Source organism: Megalopta genalis, chromosome 11, assembly GCF_051020955.1.
Source record: "Megalopta genalis isolate 19385.01 chromosome 11, iyMegGena1_principal, whole genome shotgun sequence".
In the NCBI taxonomy this organism is placed as follows: Eukaryota; Metazoa; Arthropoda; class Insecta; order Hymenoptera; family Halictidae; genus Megalopta; species Megalopta genalis.
This window is the reverse complement of record NC_135023.1, coordinates 6721388-6744000: the sequence shown is the minus strand read 5'-3', so window position 1 is coordinate 6744000 and position 22613 is coordinate 6721388. Positions and strand designations below refer to the sequence as shown.

Below are 22613 nucleotides of genomic sequence, written 5' to 3'. Positions count from 1 at the left end.
AGTCTCACAATAATTAGAAATTTTCTTCTCCTTCTGAGAAATAATTATAATCGGGAAATTTCTAGTCATCATAAATTTAAAGAGAATGGTACGGCAAGTGGTTAAGATCGCTCAGGGGCCCCCGATCCACGGGAGCGCCCGTGGGGGGCACGGGGGGTAGCGTCCCCGAGGTACCCGATTCGCTAATTTCGCATATGTCGAGTATTATTGCCTTAGCTTTATTTTTTCGCGTCTCGTCTTTGACTCCGCCACAGCAAACAGCTGTGGCGGCCTTGCTTGCGCAATCTCTTGGGTAGGTACGAACACTTCTCGATGTTCGACGAGTGATCATGCGGCGTGAAGGCTCTTCCCTGGTCGCTGTTCGGCCAGTAATCCGCCCTTAGCTCCTATGAGGGGCGGGGTGTTGGGAGAGAAATGGTCACACAGGTTTGCCTGTGTAGGCTCTCTCCTAGTGCCGATTCAGACGGGTAAGGCGGCCTAAGTTAGTTTTAGGTCGCAGGGCGAGAAATGGCATCCCACTGTGTGGGAGGATCCGACTTTGGATCGTCACTCCTCATGTGATCGCGCCGGACATCGAGATTTGCAAGGCTCCGGTCTTGTGCAAGCATTGTACGCGTCGCGTCACCCACGACTCAGTGCCTTCTGCACTGACTCGCAGTTGTTTCTCACTTTGAAAGAATCACTGCCTTCTGCACTGATTCATTTTGATCCCCGTGGATCAGAGACTTCTTCTTTGATCCACTTTAGTCCTCAATAGTACTTGACATATGCGAACGTGTGAGTGAGCGTGGGTGTGTGTTAGCTAGCTGGCGAGCGTGTGTTTTAGTTTATAAGTCGCCGTTGTAAGAAAGGGAGCCATAGCGAATTCCGTCTTCGTTCTGACTCCCTTTCGGGTCTCTAAAGCAGCAACCTCCTCGCGGTGAGACCCGGGCAATCGGTATCATCCTCGGTTCAAAAATTCTTAAGAATTGCAATGAATTTCTGAGTCGAGGATGATACCGAGCAAATAGCTGCAAATTTTATATTGTAAAATAGTGTGCGTTGTAAAAGTATGTGGAGTTATACTTCAAGTTAGGGCTCGAAATAATGTTTCGTTCGTAAATTGTTGAAATTGGTGTTCCTCCGATCGGAGGTCCCTCAGGGGCTCGCTTGCGGGAGGGGCCCACAAGCGAGTACGGGGGGTAGCGTCCCCGAGGAACCCGAGGCGCTTGTAGGTTGTTAAGATTCTTAATTTAAGTTTGCTGAATTTCGTTTCCTTCATTTTCCTAAAAATTGCACTCGTGTGCGGGTTAGTTTGGCACTCGTGTGCTGGTTAGCTTGGCACTCGTGTGCTGGTTTGCGTGGCACTCGTGTGCTGGTTAGCATGGCACTCGTGTGCTGGTCTTAGGTTTCTTATTTCACCTTGTATTCAGACTAACTTGAATTTAATCATTTCAGGTTTATTACAGATATTATCATCCGCCGAGGGATAAGTCTTAGTCCCTCAGGGGCTCGCTTGCGGGAGGGGCCCGCAAGCGAGTACGGGGGGTAGCGTCCCCGAGGAACCCGAGGCGCTTGTAGGTTGTTAAGATTCTTAATTTAAGTTTGCTGAATTTCGTTTCCTTCATTTTCCTAAAAATTGCACTCGTGTGCTGGTTAGTGTGGCACTCGTGTGCTGGTCTTAGGTTTCCTAATTTGACTTGTCACCTATTTTGTATTCATACTAACTAGAATTCAATCTTCTCAGGTTCATTACAGATATTATCATCCGTCGTGGGATGCGTTTTAGTTAATAAGTACGTCCGTCTTAGTTTAGGATCTTTAATCTCTTGCCGTACTTTATTGAGTCTAACTTTTAATAAAGATTTCTGTTAAGTATTATTACTTTCTTTCAACTTCGTCTAAATTTCTCTTCTTCTCACCACGATATTTAATTGTTCAAGAAATATAGTCTCACAATAAATACAAATTTTCATCTCCTTCTGAGAAATTATTACAATCGAGAAATTTCTAGTTACTATAAATGTAAAGAAAATGGTACGGGAAGGGGTTAAGATCGCTCAGGTGCCTCCGACCCACGGGATCGCCCGTGGGGGGCACGGGGGGTAGCGTCCCCGAGGTACCCGAGTCGCTAACTTCGCATATGTCCAGTAGTATTGCCTTAGCATTACTTTTTCGCGTCTCGTTTTTGACTCCGCCACAGCAGAAAGCTGTGGTGGCCTTGCTTGCGCAAACTCTTGGGTAAGTCCGGACACGTCTCGTTGTTCGACGAGTGACCATGTGGCATGGTGATTCGAACGCGGACCCTCCTGCTGGGGAGGCTCTCGCTTCGCGTATTCGCAATGTAAGACGTCCTTAGCTCTCTTTTGGGGGCGGGGCGCAGGGCGATCCGACTCATTGTAGGGTGATCCAACTTTGGATCATTATTCCTCATGTGAAAACGGCGAGCATCGAGATCTGCGAGGCTCCTGATTTGTGCGAGCATTGTACGCGTCGCGTCACCCTCGAGTCAGTGCCTTCTGTACTGACACGCCTTTGTTTCTTAGTTTCGAAGAATCAGAGCCTTCTGCTCTGATTCATTTCGGTCCCCGTGGATCAGAGACTTTTTCTTTGATCCACTTTGGTCCGCAATAGTACTTGACATATGCGGATGAGTGCGTGTGTGGGAGTGTGTGATAGCTAGCTAGCGAGCGAGTGTATTAGTTTATAAGTCGTCGTTGTAAGAAAGGAAGTCATAGCGAATTCCGGCTTCGTTCTGACTCCCTTTCGGGTCTCTAAAGCAGCAACCTCCTCGCGGTGAGACCCGGGCAATCGGTATCATCCTCGGTTCAGGAAATATTGAGAATTGCAATGAATTTCTGGATCGAGGATGATACCGAGCAAATAGCTGCAAACTTTGTATTGTAACGATGTATGTATTGTAAAAGTGTGTGAATTTATATTATAAGTCAGAGCTCTGAATAATGTTTCGTTCGAAAAGTGTTGAAATTGTAATTCCTCCGATCGGAGGTCCCTCAGGGGCTCGCTTGCGGGAGGGGCCCGTGGGCGAGTACGGGGGGTAGCGTCCCCGAGGTACCCGAGGCGCTTGTAGGTTGCTAGGTTTCTTAATTTATGTTTGCTGAATTTCGTTTTCTCCATATTCACAAAATTTGCACTCGTGTGCGGGTTAGTTTGGCACTCGTGTGCTGGTTAGTGTGGCACTCGTGTGCTGGTTAGCCTGGCACTCGTGTGCTGGTTAGCTTGGCACTCGTGTGCTGGTCTTAGGTTTTCTATTTCGACTTATATTCTGACTAACATGAATTCAATGGTTTCAGGTTTATTACAGATATTATCATCTGCCGTGGGATGCGCCGTTGGTTCCATATTTTCGTCAAAATTGTCCAAACTTTCCATAATTTCGTTTCCTCCATTTTCCCAAAAATTGCACTCGTGTGCGGGTTAGCTTGGCACTCGTGTGCTGGTCTTAGGTTTCCTAATTCGACTTGTCACCTATTTTGTATTCATACTAACTAGAATTCAATCTTTTCAGGTTCATTACAGATATTATCATCCGCCGTGGGATTTTCATCCGCCGTGGGATTATCATCCGCCGTGGGATTATCATCCGCCGAGGGATTCGTCTTAGTTATTAAGTGCGTGCGAGTTAGTTGATATGTGTGTGTGTGGCTTTGTTTAAGATTCTTAACTTCTTGCCGTACTTTAACGGGTTTAGCTTTGAACAAAGATTTTTCTTAAGAATGAACATTATTTAATTCTCTCTTTTTATTCTTTTTTGCTCGTTCAAGGAAGTGTAATCTCACAATAAAATAAAATTTTCTTCTCCTTCTGAGAAAAAATTACAGCCGGGAAATTTCTAGTCATCATAAATTTAAAGAGAATGGTACGGCAAGGGGTTAAGATTGCTCAGGGGCCTCCGACCCACGGGAGCGCCCGTGGGGGGCACGGGGGGTAGCGTCCCCGAGATACCCGAGTCGCTAACTTCGCATATGTCCAATATTATTGCCTTACTTTTACTTTTTCGCGTTTCGTTTTTGACTCCGCCACAGCAGAAAGCTGTGGTGGCCTTGCTTGCACAAACTCTTGGGTAAGTCCGGACACATCTCGATGTTCGACGAGTGATCATGCGGCGTAGTGATTCGAACGCGGATCCTCCTTCTGGGAGGGCTCTCTCCTGGTCGCTGTTCGGCCAGTAATCCGTCCTTAGCTCTCTTTTGGGGGCGGGGCGTTGGGTGAGAAATGGTCACACAGGTTTACCTGTGTAGTCTCCCACCTAGTGCCGATTCAGACGGGTAAGGCGGCCTAAGTTAGTTTTAGGTCGCAGGGCGAGAAATGGCCACTCACTCCCAATGTGGGAGGATACAACTTTGGATCATCACTCCTCATGTGATCACGCCGGTCATCGCGATTTGCGAGGCTCCTGATTTGTGCGAGCATTGTACGCGTCGCGTCACCCTCGACACAGTGCCTTCTGCACTGATTCATTTTGGTCCCCGTGGATCAGAGACTTCTTCTTTGATCCACTTGGTCCGCAATAGTACTTGACATATGCGAACGAGTGTGTTGGAATGTGTGATAGCTAGCTAGCGAGTGTATTAGTTTATAAGTCGTCGTTGTTAGAAAGGGAGCCATAGCGAATTCCGGCTTCGTTCTGGCTCCCTTTCGGGTCTCTAAAGCAGCAACCTCCTCGCGGTGAGACCCGGGCAATCGGTATCATCCTCGATTCAAAAAACATTGCGAATTGTAATGAGTTTTGAGTGGAGAATGATACCGAGCTAATAGCTGCAAATTTTGAATTCTTTTTGATATTGCTATTTTATAATCATAAATGATGTTATTTGTGCTTTGTTCATTGATAATTAATTTATAGCAATTTAGTTCTGTTCCTTATACTTCTTGTACATTAATTCATGATATTAGTTGACAGTCCTTCTACTTATGCGCCATCTTATAAGTACTAGTGTAACTAAACTTGTGAAATTGTCTACTGAGGTAGTTTGATGAGGTAGTAGTCTCATTTTGTCGGTAACTGTGTCGCTTTTTGTGGTATCCACGTATTATCCAAACGCTCGAACCGACAGACAAACGTTATCGACGCATTACTCAAAGGGTTAACGCAAATGATTCTTACCCTTTGAGATTGTTTGCCTTACAGTTTCAACGATCCATCACCAATGGCACCACTAGTAGAAGTATGAGGATCGATATGAGAATTTGCGAGTGGCAAAGATATCTCTATCCTTGTCGCGCAATCGTGTATCTTCATCTTACACGTTACACGCATTGGGAAAAGAAACAAGTTCACGGAAAAATGTTAATAATTACTTAACGCGGGCTAAATTCGAATTGAAATTATTGCGGAAGAAACTCGAGACTTCGTGCTAGCATCCCCGATTGCAGGAGCGCGTTATTTCGTCCGTGAAATTGCGAAAATTTTTAATTACGTGAAAATTGTTGAATAAACTATTTAATCAGGAACACAAGGATAATGGGAATAATTCGATGAAGTAACGAACGCTTGCGATACTTCGAAACAGGATCTCTGGTTCTGAATTCGTGTTTTTAAACATCCGAACATTTCGAACAGCCAAACGGTACTTTTTCGGAGTCTCGATTACATTCGCAAATAATCGCTGTACGAGATGCTTGTGCAAATTCGGAGAAAAAGCCTGAATCGAACAGGACACGCCGGCCAGAAATTAGCAACGCGAGAAGAGAAACGGATGGGAACCGAGAGTACCAAAATTTCCGCTGTTAACATCTTTGTACGTTCTGCAGAAGTTTTTAGATCGGAGAAAGTCCATTTACGAATAAACACCGTGAATAAGATAGGTCGATTGGAAATATTGAAATTTCAATGTCCCTGGAGTTCTTCTCAGTGTCCGCTGATGGACGATAAACGCCGCGTAATCGCTTCCGTATCATTGTTTGCATTCCGCAATTGCATAGCATCGTTCGGCGAACGATATCATTTCCCATCGACTTGTTAACATTAACGAATTTACGATGCACATGATAAAGGACAATGCATCTCAAGCTGCGTCAATATTAGCTCCTCAAGGAACAATAAAAATGGCACGCGTAACATCCAAATGTGAAACACGTGCCTTTTCCTACGCGGCACGAACGGGCTGCAATAATTGAATTTATAACGCGGGGCACTCTGTCCGTTATCGCTAATATATACATACACGGGCGCGAAGTCCCAGCGAATTTTACATTATATTTTCACTCGACAAATGTACGGAAACAATTGAAACTAATCGACGCTCAGCTTGCGCACAAAAATGGGCACTTTGAGAAGAGGAGATGCGACAACTATAGAAACGAGCCGCAAGGCTCGAATGATCGTATCTCCTCTTCCCAAATTGTCGATTTTTGTTTCCAAGCTGAGCGTCAATTAGGGGGAGAATTTACTGTAATTTGTTATCTTCTTTATTTTCGAAACGGGTGCGTTATCGTGGACTGTCGGCGACGTTGACATGCAAAGTACGTCGTCATCGAAGAACAAGAAACGGCCTTGTAATTTACCGACGTGTCGGACAGCGTGCACGGGGAATTTTAACGGTACGACGGAACACACCTTGCACGAAACTTCTTCAAAAAGCACTGGAGAAGTGGTATTTGCAAAGAATTCGATCGCCACGCGATTCGCGATAATCATCGATTGATTCTCGTAAAATGACGTGCTTACCGAACTGGTCTTTTCCGCGAACAGCTGTTTGTTTCAATTCGTCGCGTTTCGCGGAAAGCGTAATCGATCATGGCCGCGAAGGTAGATCCTTGATCAGTTTTCCTCGCTTGGACATCCACGCAAAATGCCTTTCCCCCGAGTTATCCTAACGCGATTCCACGGCAACGCCTGTGCTTTCTAGTGCGATGAAAGTCGACGGTATCCGGGACGAGCTTTTATTTTCCCGATTCCCCGATGAACTAGATGATTATTGATCGCAAGGTGTTCTCGTCGGAGGAATCGACTCGCACGTTCGTTCGTAAGAAGATCGGATGGTTTACCCGACGATTCTCGTAATTCTGCATACGAAGAAACGCGCTAATCGCTGCATACACGTGCATAAATGGAATTCATGTCTGTCGGAATAAAATGCGGATAAATACCTTGAGAAACAATATAGTATCAGCAGTTTTTACCTCGCTGAATTCTTGCTGATTGCGGGTAACAGGTACACCTCGTCCTTGCACACGGATATTTTTACGTTTGATTTTTTCCTCCCTTCGTCCGAGCAGCGTGTTTTGCGTCGATGGATAACGGAAACGTGGAAAGGCGATTGTTATTGCATTAGTGGGAGATCGTAGACGATATCGGCGGTGAACGACGATGGTCCACAGTCGAAATCGGCAAGCAGGATGCCGTAGATCGGCCGGATGCGGGACCTAGAAAAAAAAGATCAAATTGCTCGTTGAATTGGCTATAATTCGTGTTTGCCGAACCCAGCGATCATTTAGAAGAGAAGCGACGCATGCGTTCGCATCCTGACGGACACGGACGTAACGACAGGTTCGCAGAGTGGAGGGAGACTCGGCACGTGTGAAACAGCTGTAGATTTAATCAGTGTATAGTATATAGAGGAGGTACGCGACGACGCATCAGATCGGTAAGGCTCGGTCAGACGAGAAAGCTTCTCGTCGATCACGTGCGAAATCTCGAAATCGATCGTCTCACGACGATCGCGGAGTCTGCGATCACACGGCGGAGGAGTTAACGAGGCGTGAAGTGATTAGTGCGCGATGAATCGCCGACGGAACAATAAATTATCGCGGCGCGAGTCCGCAGGATCGTGAATTCTTCATTGCTAAATACGAGGCGCTTTTGAGGTTCACGAGATCTTTTTACGAGGTTTATTCGTTGGGTCCATTCGGAGACACGTGGACTCTCCATCCACGTTTCTCAAGGGTGACGCGGGTACCCGCGAACCACCGCGGTTCGAGGCGGTCATTTTCTCCTTTCCACAGAATTTCTCCGTTCAATCAATTCCAACGACCGTCACCCCAATCCTCGTGTTTCATCTTGGTACACGCCACACCCAGGCGATCCTTCAAGGCGGTCAGCCTTCACCCGTCAAGCGGCGAATGCCAACTCCGAAACTTCCTACAGTACCGAAGTCGTTTAATTATTCAAACCGAAAATAGGAAATGAAAATGTACCGTAAGAAATATTAGCTCGACTCTCTCGTATTCTAGAAATCCTAGCAAGATTCAGTTTGCTCGATGTATTACAATAAATCGATGATCGCGAATTAATATTAGTCGCAGCGATGTGCGACCGACACGGCGCTCGACGTGTTAATCGAAACTATTTCCGAAGGAAGGTTTCCAACCTTGGAAAGTGGCCTCGGAGAGCCTAATTCGGTGCTCGCATCGGAGAATTCAGCGACTTTCGGAAGTTTTCCTCTGAAATGGAAAGATATCGTTACTGCTAATGAGAGCGCCGAGATGATCGCGGTTGAGCAGGAAACAGGATAATCACGTGGTCGAATTAATCTCACGTGGCCGGCGATCAGGTGACGCCGCGAACTCCGTGCCGCGCCGTTAAAAAATCACTCGTTAATTGCCGCTCGGAAAATCCACTAATTGCCGGCTCGTTCGAACGTTATTGAATCGGCTCGATCGTCGGAATCCGCTCAATGGAACACCGTCCGCGCGCTTATTGCATAAGAAAGATCGTCGCCGAACAATGGCAACCGAAGGACACGTTTCTGAACCGCGCGCGTCATCTGTGATTTCAGGAGCTCGAGCGAGCACGATGCTCCGGCTCTAGGAAAATCCGTTCAAGGAAGAAGTGACGTTCGTTCGCTGGAAAACAAAAAAAATGACAGCGTTCAGCTTCGAAAGACTGCTGAAGAGCCGGGTGCCCATTCTGAAATGGCTACCGCTCTACAAGCCGAAAGATGCGCTGGGCGACCTAGTTGCTGGCCTGACGGTCGGTCTGACCTTAATACCGCAGGTACTCATTTTCCACGCAATGACACTATTAAGTCGCGTTATCGTCGCCGTGGTCCGATCGCTTTTCTGTGTCGGTTTCTACTCGCGCCTCCTTTGATTCCAGGCGATCGCCTACGCCAGTCTGGCCGGCCTGACACCCCAGTTTGGATTGTACAGCGCGTTCGCCGGCAGCTTCGTTTATATTTTCTTCGGCACCTGCCGAGAGGTCAATATTGGTCCGACCGCGTTGATCTCCCTGCTGACGTACACATACGCGAGGTAAGACTCGAAACGGTCTCGTCTCTTCGTAGCAACGGCCAATTTGCAACGAGCAATACGATTTAATGACCTCTGAAAGGCCGGTTCACGCGATAATCTCGCTCGACGGTCCGCGCAATTGAGAGATTTCGCGACTTTAAACGAGCCGTGACATCGTTTTCGTGTGCTCGGTCAACGACACGTTTGCGTCGACTACGATCCTTCACCTCGAAACCAAAATGAAATCGAGATCGAAAACGTGGTATGCCGGTTCGCAGAGGTATCCCGGAGTACGCGGTTCTGCTGTGCTTTCTGTCGGGATGCGTGACGATAGTCCTGGGTATACTGAGGCTGGGATTCCTGGTGGAATTCGTCTCGGTGCCGGTGGTCTCGGGGTTCACTTCGGCGGCGAGCCTGATCATAGCCTGCAGCCAGATAAAAAGCTTGCTGGGCCTGAAGATTCACGGGGAGAGCTTCGTGGAGATCTGGACGGAGCTGATCAACAACATCGGACGAACCAACATCCCTGACTTGATCTTGTCGTGCTGCTGCATTCTAATTCTGCTGACCCTGAAGGTAATCCATCGGGGACGCTCACGCGAGCAGAACTAGTTCTTACGCGGCGTGAATACGTACGTGCGAAGAAAAAAGAAAACAGAAGGGGGGAGATCGGTTGAAGAAACGGTGAACGGTTCCAGAAACTGAAAGACGTCAAGGTCTCCAACAAGATGCTCAAAAAATCCATCTGGTTCCTGGAAACCGGCAGGAACGCCATCGTCGTAATCGTCTGCGCGGTGATCTCGTACGTTTACGAGAAAAGGGGTGGCGCGCCCTTCGTCCTGACAGGAGAGATCGACGCGGGATTGCCGATCGCCGGGCCGCCACCGTTCTCCAGGAGCTTCGGGAACCAAACCGAGACGTTCGTGGACATGTGCAGGAATTTGGGTACCGGGATCATCATCGTTCCTCTGATCTCGATCATTGGGAACGTCGCTATCGCCAAAGCGTTCTGTGAGTCTTGTCGATGATAAAAGATCCATTCCAGTTTCCGAAGCGCGATGAAAACCGAGAGAAATTACCGCAGCACGAGGCCAGACTCTGGATGCGACGCAAGAAATGCTGACCCTCGGTCTGTGCAACGTGGCCGGTTCCTTTTTTCAGTCGATGCCGGTCACCGGTTCCTTCTCGAGGAGCGCCGTGAACAACGCTTCCGGTGCTCGGACACCTTTGGGTGGCATGTACACAGGTATTCTAGTCATCCTCGCTTTAAGCTTGCTAACACCGTATTTCTATTACATCCCGAGAGCGACGCTGAGCTCCGTGATAATCAGCGCGGTGATATTCATGATCGAGGTGGAGATCATAGGGCCGATCTGGAGATGCAGCAGTGAGTGGAACAATTCAATTTGACGAGTGGCAAAGAACGATAAGGACAGAGAGACCAACGAGTTCTTTGATTGCAGAGCGAGATCTGATCCCGATTTTCGCCACCTTCTTCGCGTGCTTGTTCGCTGGTGTCGAGCTGGGTATTTTAATAGGGGTGACGATTGATCTGGCTATATTAATTTATTTCAACGCCAGGCCGACAATATATATCGAATACAGAAATGTAAATACATAACAATGATCGACGAAGACTTTTAGAAGTTGCTATTTTAAAAATATTTCTTTTTTTTTGTTTATTTGTTTGTTATTGTTAACACAGACACCTGCGGTTAGCTACATCCTCGTGCGGCCCAGCGCGGGGTTGCTCTTCCCCGCGGTGGACTACCTGAGGATATACTTGATAGAGCACCTGGCTAACAATCAGCAGAATCTACTGAAAACCTTCAAGAACTCGAGAATCGTCGTGCTAGACTGCAAGCATATCGATAAAATTGATTTCACTGCGGCGCAAGTGCGTAGAACAAGTTTGAACGATTAATTTGCGTACCGGTCGTCCTGGATTTTACTTCTTCGAGCTACGAGAAGCGTCTACTGTCGTCTGCTAGAACGAATTAGCGATAGAAATAAGCGTAGCGTCTCTCCTCGTAATCATCGGGGTCGGCGATGGTTGCTCGACGATCGCTGGCAGACGCAAGATTCAGGACCGATTCGAACGTGTGTGTCGGTTTCGTTTGAGTACAATTTTATTTGAGTGACGTTTGTAGGGGTTGAACACGGTGATAAGCGACTTCAAGGAGAAAAATCATAAGCTGATCATGTTGCGGCCGTCCGCGGAGGTCTTGAAGAGCGTTCAATCGCTGTCCGAGGAGATCATCCGAGTGGCCCACACGGACGCGGAACTCGTGGCGATTTTGAAGGAGTATAGTTTGAGCAAAAGGGTCCTGGAGTTCGATGCGGAATTAATCGACGTGACTAATTTGGTAATCGACGGCAGGCCGAGGGACGAACACGCAAGCACGAAGCTCTAGAGTCTAGAACGATATCAACGCATCGAGTCACGTCGGTAAACGGGAAAAGAAATTGACAATCGTGCGGAAAAAATTCCTACAAATTCTGTTGAATGTTTCTCTGTTTCTTTTTTTCGTCGGATTTTCTCTCATTTTTCTTCTTCAATACATATCGAAAATTGAGTTACAGGACTATCAACGATATCGTATAAAATCGTAATGAACATTAACACGTATTTACGATTATATATGAATTGTATAATAATTCGTACGGTTTTTTTTTTTGTAACTTGTTACCAGTAATTGATATAGATCCATATGAAAAATTACTTGCATCTTCTTCTTCTTCTTCTATTCCTTTTTTTTTTGTTTTGTTTAAAGAGAACTCTATTGACGCGTGCAGTTTTCTTAATATAAATCGAAGGAATAATACTGTGTGGTTATAAATGCGTACCAGAATATGTTGAGAGAAAGAATATATATATATATGTGTGTATATATATTCTAATTAGTCTATATAACATCTACCAAGTACGGCAAGTTCAATGTTTTACTTTGTAAAAACTTGTAAGTCCTCGAAAAATAAACTATATGGTATTTCTTAACAATATACGTAATATTTGAACAAAAATAAATGGTTATATAAAATGCTTTTGCCTCCGAATCTTTAAAGAAACTAGAGGAAAACGATAGAATGAAAACGAAGGAAAGAAACGTAGTCGTGGCTTGACGTTGGCCTACAAAAAATAAATACATCAGACTTGTATGATTCGCGAACACTTCGAATTATTAGCCTCCTCTCTCTTCTTTCACTCATCTTCCTTTTTCTTTTCTATTTTAAAAGGAAAACAACGTAAAAGAACCAATCGAAATTTTTTCGTGACACAAACTAAACGCTAAATCGTCGTAGAATAATACTTTCGATCATAGGAACTTAAAATATACTCCCGAGAATACCAAGAGCCCTGACACGATATTAAAAAGATATTCTTCCCTACAGAAATCCGAGTAACGAGTAACACTGATTTAATCTAAGTTCATTAGACTGACCGATAGAAATGTCCGAAGAGAATTCTAGAAAATAGATCTGCTACTTTCACACTTGTTACCATAGGAAATAGAACAAGACGAGGCTATCGCGTAATTGGCAGTTACAATATCGTAAAATCCCTTTAAAGCTTCTCAACTTTGAAAAAGAGTCTATCGCTAAATTGATGCCAAACATCTATGTAAGTACAATGCACGTGAAATATATGTCTAAAGTAGATTAAAAAACTTTCATGCCGCCCACACTTGTACCTACTGTGTGTGAATCATTCGACGCGATCCCTTCAAACTATCTTCAAAGTACTAAAACCATACAGAAATCATTTCGATAGACTACCAATAAATTAATAGCTATCGCGGATCTCGAAGCAAATTGTCATTTTCGTTATTTCATAAAAGTTTTAAAGAACAGGAAAGTGTCTTAAGCTGGTAATAAACATAATATACGATTCGCTGACCTCGTAGATATTATGGAACTCTTGCTTAAAATATTCCGTACACGCAATAATTTCTGAATAATTTCAAGTAATCGCGTTGAACGATTCAGCCTGTATACAAAGATAACGACGATGCAAAAACGGCCCGAGGGGCCGCGGATGAACGTGCAACGATTTTGTACGGTGTGACTGCAACGATCTAGCTCGGAAACAAGAAATGGATTATGCGCTTGTGGTGCTACCGCAGTAAGGACTGCTTCTACAGTTTTACTGCTCCATCGATTTGCGGATGCTACGACCAAAAGTCGCTCTGGACGCGAGCTCTTTAGAGGACGCGTGATAGTTTCCGCTCTTATGGTACTGAGGGACGTAAGGCTGGGTGTTGAGACTGCCCATGTACGCCATACTCGGTTTGACGTCAGAGTGCAGAGTCGAATTTTGAATAATGTCCGGCTTTCTAGAATAGTTCATTCCATAATACATACACTCCCTCGGCGAGACCATGGGTGGAGTGCATTCGGAGTCGTTTTTCGACGCATCGTCCTTCCTGTTGAGGTCCTGGTTACTTTGGAACATCGAACAATGATCAGGCATTCTCTGATAGTTGGCAGTAGCGCGCGGCGCGTACTTCTGGCTCAGTTGCATGTGCATGTTTGTAGAACCACTTCTCGCCGGGTCCATGGCGATTCCATAAGAATAGGGCATCGTCCCCTGACCGTCTTGGATGCAGCTCTGATAATCGTTTGCTAGGGGAACTCGATATTGACGGGTTCTTGCGTGAACATCCATAGCGTTGTCCTTCATCCTGACGTTCGTCGACTTGCAACCCTGCATACTTCCTATGTAATTATCCAGCTTGATGGGCACGGAGTAGCTGGGATTGCTCTCCAGCTGCTGTATTTGCTGGTACTGCTTGTACGGATTGCTCTGCATCGACGTAGCCAAGGTGCAATTGATAGAATCGGCTGTGGTGCTCGAAGGCAGCACTTGATTCGGGTATGCGCTGCAGTTGCTGAACGGTGTGTTTTGGAACAGAGGTGGATATTGCATCATGGGGTTCCAACCCTGCATACACAGCTGCGGCACGTAGTACATCGGAGGTTGCATGTATCCCTGCTGGATGCTGTTGAAATCCGTGCCACACATGTGTCTCGAGTTGTGCATCTGCATGTTCATCGGCTGCGCCGTGTTCATCATATTCCCGAAGAGTAACATATCTGGGAGTGACAAATTCCATTGGTTATGCTGACCGACCGCGGGATGGTTGTGATAACCCGATGACGTTGGCAACACCGAGGTCTGAGGACTATGCATGAGAATGTTGGAGGGTTCAGCCTGCATGATACTCTGATTCTCCATGGTGTAGGACGAGGTGCTCGGCACCAGTGTGTTATGAGTAACTATGCTGCTGTCTGCGGTCTTTCTAGCTGTGTTTTGAACATTATTGTACTGATTCAAATATACCGGAGATATGCTGCTGTACGGCATAACGTTGCTCATTGTCATACTCGGATTGCAATTGTTCTGCTGCTCTGACTTCTGGTTAGCCAGGTCCAGCAGATACATGTTTCTTTCAGCGTTCTGATTTGCTACCTGAGCGCCACTATTATCGAAGTAACTCTTATTTTGTACATTCTGGTGACTCTCTAGTTGTTGAGCGTTGCTTACGCTAGATGCAGGCTGCAGATCGGAGTAATACGAATTCGTAGCAACTTTATGGTGCTGAATAACGTTATTGGTATGCAACGATGACTCTGAATGACCCGCTGTATGGATCTCTTGAACGTTGTCAGAAAACTTCACCGACTTTGCCTCCGAGCTACTAGTACTCATCTTACTGCTACTATTATTACTAGTATGATCTTGTTCAGTCTTTGCGAATTGTACTTCAGTTCCGTTGCAAGGAGCTTGCAACAGGTGCGACTCTTGCGACATATTAACGGACACGCTTATGTTTGCGGGATCTTTGGTACTGTTTGACCAAGAATTCAATGATCTCGTGGACTGCAGATTATTTACAGTTGAATCCGATGTATCAGTCTTATTGTTACTAGCACCATTGGTTGTCTTATGCGAACATACGCTTATCTTTGAGCCTTCGGATTGATTCGCTTTGTAATCCTTTGACGAATAGTCTGGTACAGTTTTCTTGTAGTCGTCCGTCTTCTCTTTGCCGTTCGCGTCTTTCGGGAAAGGCTGGAAAGTGCCGGAAGAACGCCTGTAAGTGTGAGAATCTTTCTTGAACTTCTGCATAGAGCCCTGTTCATCTTTCGAGGTTCTATCGTTATTGGTTTTCGCATAAGAGGCATTTTGATAGTTTCTTCTACAAGATACAGAACCGGATGGTCTCCCCATGGGTCTTTCATTCGTATTGCATTCTGAAACATAGAAATGTTTTATTTTTCCTCTCGATGTATTTTGAGAAAATTACGTATCGTTCTTTTCCTTACTAGTTTCACATTTTTTCTTTAATCCGTTCTCAGTTGAATTAGTGTTATCATTAAAACCAGGTGTATGATTGATCGAATTTTCTTCTTCCTTGAATGTATCCCTTAAATATTGCTGTTGTGACTTGACCAATGGTTTATTCCTATTGTATTGAACATTGTATGATTGAGTACGAGTTGTTTGAACTTTGTGACATTTTCTTGAATCATCTATATCACTGCTTTTCCTTTGAGACCTGTTCTTCTCATCCAATACTTCCATAGTTCTTCTTCTGTCACCATTATCGTTAAACGTAGAAAAATTTTGCTTATAAAACTGCTGCTCCTTCATTTGCGTCCCCTTTCCCGTATATAATTGCTTATTATATCCATTTACTTTGCTACATTTGTCATACTTAGTTACAGGTACAGAGTTTTTTCTAGAGTCTGTACTGGAAATTTTTTCATTTTTATACGAGTGCAACGAATCATCTTGATCTTTAGAAATCTGTTTCGAAGTAGTACTAGACATCTTTATTGAATTTCCTGCAAGTAAAAATATATCTCTTCGTTGGAATTATATCTTGAGATTATTGGTTGTGTTAATTCTGAATCAATTGATTCTCACCTGGTTGTTTTTTGACCTTGTGATCGTTAGTTTTGTTAATATTAATCTTGTTAGTTGATTTTTGCATACCTTTCTGTAACTCTGGTGCAGTTTGAGCTTTAGATTTGGCATTGTTGTTATTATTATCGTGGCATTGCTTCGAATTAATTTGATTACTTTCATTATTATCTGCCTTTGTCGTGTCAGAACTACCATGAATAGTATCCCTAATAATTAAATAATATTATAAGTCATGCGAGTCGTGCCAGTCATAATAAAATATTATAACAGAGATTAATTTGTTGACTTACCATTTATTAGACGATTCATTATACATCTCGCTGGATTTAATCTTTCTGGCCTCTTCGAGTCTAAGATGCTCCAGAGTAACATTAACAATATTCTCTTGTGAATTCATCTTCTTTATTTCTTGAGAATTTGGCAATAAAGTACTAGCTATATTAACATTTTTATTCCAAGTAGTCTCCATAATACTTTCCCCAAACGGGTCAACAACTTTTAAAGTGGATTCAAGCGTATTGTTATTTGTAATGATATTATTGTTGCCTATACATTCATTCATAATACAATCATTGTTCTCTAACTGAGGACTGTTCGAAGCACTATCGACTGAGACATCAGTACCGTCTTTTGATCCTTCGTTTACTTTAGTTTTTAGCGGAGTACATATTAATTCTTTTCCATCTGGAAATACTTTCATGCTATAATAGAAAAATAAATTTAAAATATTAAAGATGATCTATATAAATTCATATTTAATATCTTTTCTTTGGGCATTGCATACTGTTCCATGAATCAAGATAAATAATGTTTTAGCGATTTAGTCTACTATTCACGATGGAATAGACTATAGTAGTAATGAAAAATGAAATAATATTTATGAATGAATAATAATCTGCACAGAGAATATTCTATTAGAGTAATTGAAGTGAAAAGAACAGATACCAAACCAATGAAACAAAAGCGAACTAAAATATATAAAACAGACATAAACGTACTGGCCTGAGAACTGAGAATTACTTTTCAGCCACTGCATATTATGCATCTTGCCGATTACGGCCATCTGCTCTATATCATGTTTCTGTTTTAAATCTCTATCAGTGGAACCCATTTTACCTATTACAAATGCATTTACAGAAACTAAGCACATTGAATAATAAAAATATACTACTTACAATTATCCTAGACAAAAAACAAAAACTCCAGTACAAATGAACCATAGTTTGAATGCTTTAAATGGCACGAAAATGTAAAGTACTGTTACAACATCGATTACAACCGCTTACAACGACATTGTTAAACATAAAATGGTGAACCTCTACCATATATTATATAGGAAATACTATAAATTCTTTGAATTCAGGTCTGAAATTTTTCGGATATTTCGACGAACAATTCAATGAAAATACAACGGAACGATCACTCTGCCCAATCGTATCGTGTTAAGTGCACACCGAAATTAATGAACGTAACAAATGAAAACTATATAACTGCAGTAAAATATATTTTCGACGCAATTGATACCTGACGAATACAACATTTATGCATTATCGGTTAAAACTATACAGTTATCTATGAGAATGATAATTTAACCAGTTTACCGTATGCTTAATTGTTTAACGGTGAGCGTAATCTTAATTGAAAATCTGTTGCAGGAACAGTTTCTTTCTTTCTCTCTCTCTCTATCTCTCCTTCAATGTATAGATATTAAGAATGACCAACCACCATAAAGGTCGCCATAATACTGATGATGACTGATGAACAAGAGGATGCGCAAGTGCAAACAGACGAAAAATTCTTCACGTCGAATTGAGAAAGTGATGGAATCTCTTACGACTCATTCGTTCGAGAAACGATGCATGAGATATCGTGCTGCATAAATCGCGCGATATATATTCGGTGCATAAATTGCAATCGGATTAAAAGCAGGATATGTTTATAAAATTCAAATAACGCACCCTTTAAAGGGCATTCTGTAATACGAAAAAGTTATTGGTCGCGGCACGACGAGCTAACGAACCAGATTTATTTGTTCTAAATTACCGACTGCACCAAGCAAATGCAGTCCCCCTAGTGAGAAACATGGGAACTGCACTTTCCTTCGCTCGATCGAACTGTCCGCTGCATCCGTGAAATGCTGATGCCGGTTTGAAGTTCAGTTCATGGCGAGAGTTTGGTCAGTGCGTTTATTCGTTCCATGTATTCTTCTCTACCGAATGACGTGCGAACTCTTGTCGTTGAATCTCTGTCACGATTTTTCCATGAAACAGTCCTAACAAGTACAGAACACCACCATGCTAATACGTACTCGTAAACAGGTTATGCCAATCAACGAGCGTGATCGAAATTTCCAGAAAGAAAATGACACGCACCAACAGCGAATTTTTTGGAGCGGAAGCTAATGGACATTCTGCGTGATATTCTCTGCATTGAAACAGGATACTTGTTATCGTATTTACGCCTTGAAAATGATTGTGCATTTCCTCCGGCGACGATTAGTGTTACTACTTCCACGTCCATTACGACGATAAGGAGTAATCGTTGTCCATTTAAAAGTGTGAAACTTCTCTACTCGCTCAGTGCACAGACAGAATGCTCGTTGATGGGTCAAGTAGCTGGTGGCCCTTTAATAAATCGTCTAAACATAAATGGGGCACGAAGGCTGTTGGGAAACATGTAGTGCTTTAACGGGTCACGTGTTCAGTTCAGTGACTCGTAAAACAACAAAAATTCTCTCGGCGCGACATTAAAACGTCGGTGAAATTAAACTTGCGAATTTTATGCGTTCGGGTTATGCAATTTCCATAGAAAAGCTAACGCACTTGACCAATTCGCGTGTTCCAATTGCAATTGTTGTCTCGCCAAAGGGGTCGAGAATGTTAGAAAAAAATTAGAACGAACGACCACGCTAAAGAAGCAATTGTGGAACGCTGGAATTTTTATTTACAATTTTCGGTCGTTGCTCTTACTTTTTTTTTCTTTTTTGGTCATTAATTAATGTAATCTTCTTTTACATCTTCGGGTTTATAAATATGTTTTCGTTATTAATTACAATTATCGAAATACGGGAGTACCGAGGTTATCCGTGCTTGCTTACGTATCCTTTCTGTTCACGAGTCTTGCAAAAAGTATGAAGGCTAGTCGAGACTTTTCCTCCACTAACGCGCGATAAATTTCGCGGTCTATCTGGGTATATAAACAGCTGAAAGGCTTTAGTTTCTTTCAGTTCTGCGCTGTATCGCGAATCGCAAATGCTATCAATTTAAACAGGTATTAGCATTTGCTTTTATTTCGTTTCTCATATTCATGTTACTATAGTATAATTAAAGACGAACGTGCCCGTGAGAAGCTCCGGCGCTGAGGTGAAAGTCCATACTTTCACAGGTAAAAATATTTCGCGCTTTTGATAGATTACAATACAGATTTATTTCGAGAGAAATAGACAGATTAATGATTCGATTTACAAATAACTGATGAAGAGTTTCGAATGGAATTTACAATGGCTTGTATCCGGTACTTTCCAAGTTATGTTTTAGTAATTCGCAATATGTTTCCGCGAAATCTTCAACAGTTCTTTTTTAATGAAATGTTGGGGGTGTTCATTTTTTTATTTTTGTAGTCACTTTAGATGTTTTATTAGTTCATACTCTGATGCTTTAGGATTCTCGTAGAATTTTGTTTCGTTGAAAGGTTGAAAATATCTGCATTTTTTCGAAGATACTTCTCGATCTATAATGGCTCCCGATTCGATATTTCGAAAATGGCAGTCAAGGGACGATAAATTGAACAAATTAAGCAAATTTGTTAGCAAACGCGTACCAATTGTTCGTTGGCTGCCAACATATAACTCGGATAAATTATTAAACGATGCTATTGCTGGAATTACCGTCGGTCTTACTGTCATGCCACAGGGGCTCGCGTATGCGACTTTGGCGGGCTTAGAACCACAGGTATCGCACATGATTCTGTTGCTATTATTTTGCTTCGGTACGATTGTTCACTGCTTATAGAATTATAAAATTATAGTATGGTCTCTATTCTGCATTTGTGGGAGCAATGGTATACATAATATTCGGGTCGTGCAAGGATATCACAATTGGACCAACTGCACTTATGGCACTGATGACACACGAGTATGTGCAGGGTAAAAACGCCGATTTTGCAATACTACTTGCATTTCTATGCGGATGTTTGCAAATTTTGATGGCTTTCCTACGTTTAGGTACTACTGCATAGCAATTAAATTATTAGAAAATTCAATTATACTTATTAACTTGCACAATTTCGCAGGAGTACTTATAGATTTCATATCAGTACCAGTCACAGTTGGTTTCACATCTGCCACATCCGTTATAATTGTGGCTTCACAGCTCAAAGGACTTCTGGGACTAAAGATCTCCTCTCAAGGATTTTTGGACACTGTCACCAAAGTGTTCAAAAATATTCATAAAACTAATCTATGGGATACTGCAATGAGCGTCTCTTGTATTGTTATCTTATTAATATTTAGGGTAACTCATATTGCTCTATCTGCCAACTATAATGTAATTTATTACAGAGTTGGAGATCTTAATAGTATTGTTTTTATTTTGCAGAAAATGAAAGATGTCAAATTTGGCTATAATAATGAGAAACCGAACGACTACCACAGAATATTGACAAAAATAATATGGTTGATATCTACAGCCAGAAATGCTATTGTCGTCATTGTTTGTTCTGCTATTGCGTATAAATTGAACTCGGAAGAGACTTCACCATTTATTCTCACTGGCACTGTAAGGTCTGGTCTTCCACATATTAAATGGCCCCCATTCTCCACTCAAATTGGAAATCGTACACTGAATTTTTCCGAAATGTGCTCGGAATTGGGCGCGTCTATAGCATTGGTCCCTATAATCGGGGTTCTTGGCAACGTGGCAATAGCAAAAGCGTTCGCAAACGGCAACAAGGTGGATGCCACTCAAGAATTAATCGCACTAGGAATCTGTAATGTGCTCGGATCTTGTACAAGCTCTATGCCAGTTACTGGCTCGTTTAGTAGGTCTGCTGTAAATCATGCTAGCTCTGTGAAAACGCCAATGGGTGGCTTGCATACAGGAATATTGATATTGTTAGCCCTCAGTTTCTTAACGCCATACTTTTACTATATACCGAAGGGTAATACGATAATCTTCGTGCTTATTCACGTTCTTGCATTAGGATATCACATGTAACTTAATATATTATTTTTCCAGCTTCCTTGTCAGCAGTTATTATCTGTGCAGTGATATACATGATCGAATACCAAGTTGTGATGCTGATATGGAAAACTAGCAAAAAGGATCTCATCCCAATGTTCGTCACATTTTTATTCTGTCTCATTATTGGAGTAGAATATGGAATACTTATGGGTGTAGGGACGAATCTCATATTCTTATTATATCCCTCTGCACGCCCAACGATACACGTTGATAAATGCACCGTGAGTAGCGTTTTATAATTGACGGTGTATCACGTAATTTTAGACGACTTAAGAATTGCCTCTAACATATATTTAGACTATCTCTGGAGCCGATTATCTCCTGGTGACACCAGGAAACAGTCTTTACTTTCCTGCTGTTGATTTTATTAAAAAGTCTGTTGGCAATGCAGGAATAAAGCAGGGCTCGTGTCAAGTCCCGGTTGTCGTTGACTGCAGGTATATGTTGGGAGCGGACTTTACAGCTGCCGAGGTAAATATTCCCATTTAGAAAATTTTCGAACGAGTGAACATGCCGTGGTACGATCGCAATATATATTTGCAGGGAATCGCAAAATTGATCAACGAGTTTAACAATCGGAAACAGGGACTCTACTTTTACAATCCACGATCGGATGTTGTTGCAGTATTGAAAGGAATATGCGGGGAAGAGTTTCAATACATTTCTACCCAAGAGGAATTATCGTACTTACTATCATCGCATCAAGGTTTTAAGATTAATTATACTTAGGAACTTGCGTCATTAAATACGTGTTTTTATACTATTATGTTTGCGTTGTTTTCCAGAGAAAACGTCACAACAACTTGTGGAAATCATACGTGACAAATCGAACGAATCTCCGACGCTAGGGAGTCTCGAAGTTACCCACCGAAATGGACGCTCGTGTTACGAACTCAGCGAAGTTACGACCACTTTGTTGCATGCTACAGCTAGTTAAAAACGAAGCGGCAGTGTTGTTATCATTGTCAAAGGTTTAATTCAATATTTTTCTACCGGCTGAAAATGTTACGTGTGCCTTTGACGAAACAAAGCATATATTTTGTAGCAGAAATTTGCCGAATGTTTTTCAGTATTAAGTAACTTTTTTAATACTTTAAATAATTTATTTATTATGATGCAAGTTACTAGGAAAAATCACCGGTAATATGTATATTTTTTTGTGTACATAAATCCTATACTGTTGTATCTTTTGTTTTCTACATAATTGTTGTATTAATCGGAAATAAATACCATGGAATAGTTTTAGTTTCACTTATACAGGAGTGTCC

At 42.7% G+C, this 22613-nt stretch overlaps 3 protein-coding genes and 1 long non-coding RNA gene across 12 annotated transcripts; 2 read left to right on the top strand and 2 right to left on the bottom strand.

Moving 5' to 3' along the window:
- Nucleotides 1-5426: 5426 nt before the first annotated feature.
- On the bottom strand, nt 5427-7401 carry LOC117226358 (uncharacterized). The gene is made up of 2 exons (XR_004491766.2): nt 7126-7401; nt 5427-7065 (listed from the first exon to the last, which is right to left on the bottom strand). It is a non-coding gene; the product is annotated as an uncharacterized LOC117226358 (long non-coding RNA).
- Nucleotides 7402-7435: 34 nt separating this feature from the next.
- LOC117226355 (sodium-independent sulfate anion transporter) lies at nt 7436-12175 on the top strand. Of its 3 annotated transcripts, none has more exons than XM_033480595.2 (9): nt 7436-7589; nt 8721-8938; nt 9041-9195; nt 9453-9750; nt 9873-10185; nt 10259-10561; nt 10638-10783; nt 10880-11071; nt 11325-12175. In XM_033480595.2, the coding sequence occupies exons 2-9, from the start codon at nt 8804-8806 to the stop codon at nt 11586-11588; spliced, it is 1806 nt and encodes a 601-aa protein (XP_033336486.1). In that variant the 5' UTR covers nt 7436-7589; nt 8721-8803; the 3' UTR covers nt 11589-12175. The 3 variants fall into 3 exon arrangements, with proteins under 3 accessions (XP_033336486.1, XP_033336485.1, XP_076381474.1); XM_033480594.2 differs by having other exon boundaries at nt 7576-7809; XM_076525359.1 differs by having other exon boundaries at nt 7576-8938.
- Nucleotides 10726-17943, bottom strand: LOC117226351 (uncharacterized). Of its 3 annotated transcripts, none has more exons than XM_033480587.2 (6): nt 17707-17943; nt 17104-17221; nt 16396-16806; nt 16175-16311; nt 15502-16023; nt 10726-15429 (listed from the first exon to the last, which is right to left on the bottom strand). In XM_033480587.2, exons 2-6 carry the CDS (start codon nt 17214-17216, stop codon nt 13319-13321), a joined length of 3294 nt encoding a protein of 1097 aa, XP_033336478.2. In that variant the 5' UTR covers nt 17217-17221; nt 17707-17943; the 3' UTR covers nt 10726-13318. The 3 variants fall into 3 exon arrangements, with proteins under 3 accessions (XP_033336478.2, XP_033336477.2, XP_033336479.2); XM_033480586.2 differs by having other exon boundaries at nt 16106-16311; nt 17707-17942; XM_033480588.2 differs by lacking the exon at nt 17104-17221 and having other exon boundaries at nt 16106-16311; nt 17707-17940.
- Nucleotides 17944-18238: 295 nt separating this feature from the next.
- Nucleotides 18239-22600, top strand: LOC117226354 (sodium-independent sulfate anion transporter). 5 transcript variants are annotated; one of them, XM_076525356.1, is made up of 10 exons: nt 18239-18858; nt 19424-19489; nt 19823-20055; nt 20132-20327; nt 20396-20616; nt 20701-21262; nt 21340-21566; nt 21643-21816; nt 21889-22051; nt 22131-22600. In XM_076525356.1, exons 3-10 carry the CDS (start codon nt 19840-19842, stop codon nt 22280-22282), a joined length of 1911 nt encoding a protein of 636 aa, XP_076381471.1. In that variant the 5' UTR covers nt 18239-18858; nt 19424-19489; nt 19823-19839; the 3' UTR covers nt 22283-22600. The 5 variants fall into 5 exon arrangements, with proteins under 5 accessions (XP_076381471.1, XP_076381472.1, XP_033336483.1 ...); XM_076525357.1 differs by having other exon boundaries at nt 19796-20055; XM_076525358.1 differs by having other exon boundaries at nt 18240-18858; nt 20017-20055.
- The last annotated feature ends 13 nt before the right edge of the window (nt 22601-22613 follow it).

Bases quoted from the DNA above. Each gene is read 5' to 3' on its own strand.
- LOC117226354 (XM_076525356.1), top strand. From the start codon at position 19,840: ATGGCTCCCGATTCGATATTTCGAAAATGGCAGTCAAGGGACGATAAA. The intron at 20,056-20,131 runs GTATCGCACATG...ATAAAATTATAG, and splicing joins TGGCGGGCTTAGAACCACAG to TATGGTCTCTATTCTGCATT. The intron at 20,328-20,395 runs GTACTACTGCAT...ACAATTTCGCAG, and splicing joins GATGGCTTTCCTACGTTTAG to GAGTACTTATAGATTTCATA.
- LOC117226351 (XM_033480586.2), bottom strand. From the start codon at position 17,216: ATGGGTTCCACTGATAGAGATTTAAAACAGAAACATGATATAGAGCAG. The intron at 16,807-17,103 runs GTACGTTTATGT...TTTCTATTATAG, and splicing joins AATTCTCAGTTCTCAGGCCA to CATGAAAGTATTTCCAGATG. The intron at 16,312-16,395 runs GTAAGTCAACAA...TTTAATTATTAG, and splicing joins AATGAATCGTCTAATAAATG to GGATACTATTCATGGTAGTT.
- LOC117226355 (XM_033480595.2), top strand. From the start codon at position 8,804: ATGACAGCGTTCAGCTTCGAAAGACTGCTGAAGAGCCGGGTGCCCATT. The intron at 9,196-9,452 runs GTAAGACTCGAA...GCCGGTTCGCAG, and splicing joins CTGACGTACACATACGCGAG to AGGTATCCCGGAGTACGCGG. The intron at 11,072-11,324 runs GTGCGTAGAACA...TGACGTTTGTAG, and splicing joins TTGATTTCACTGCGGCGCAA to GGGTTGAACACGGTGATAAG.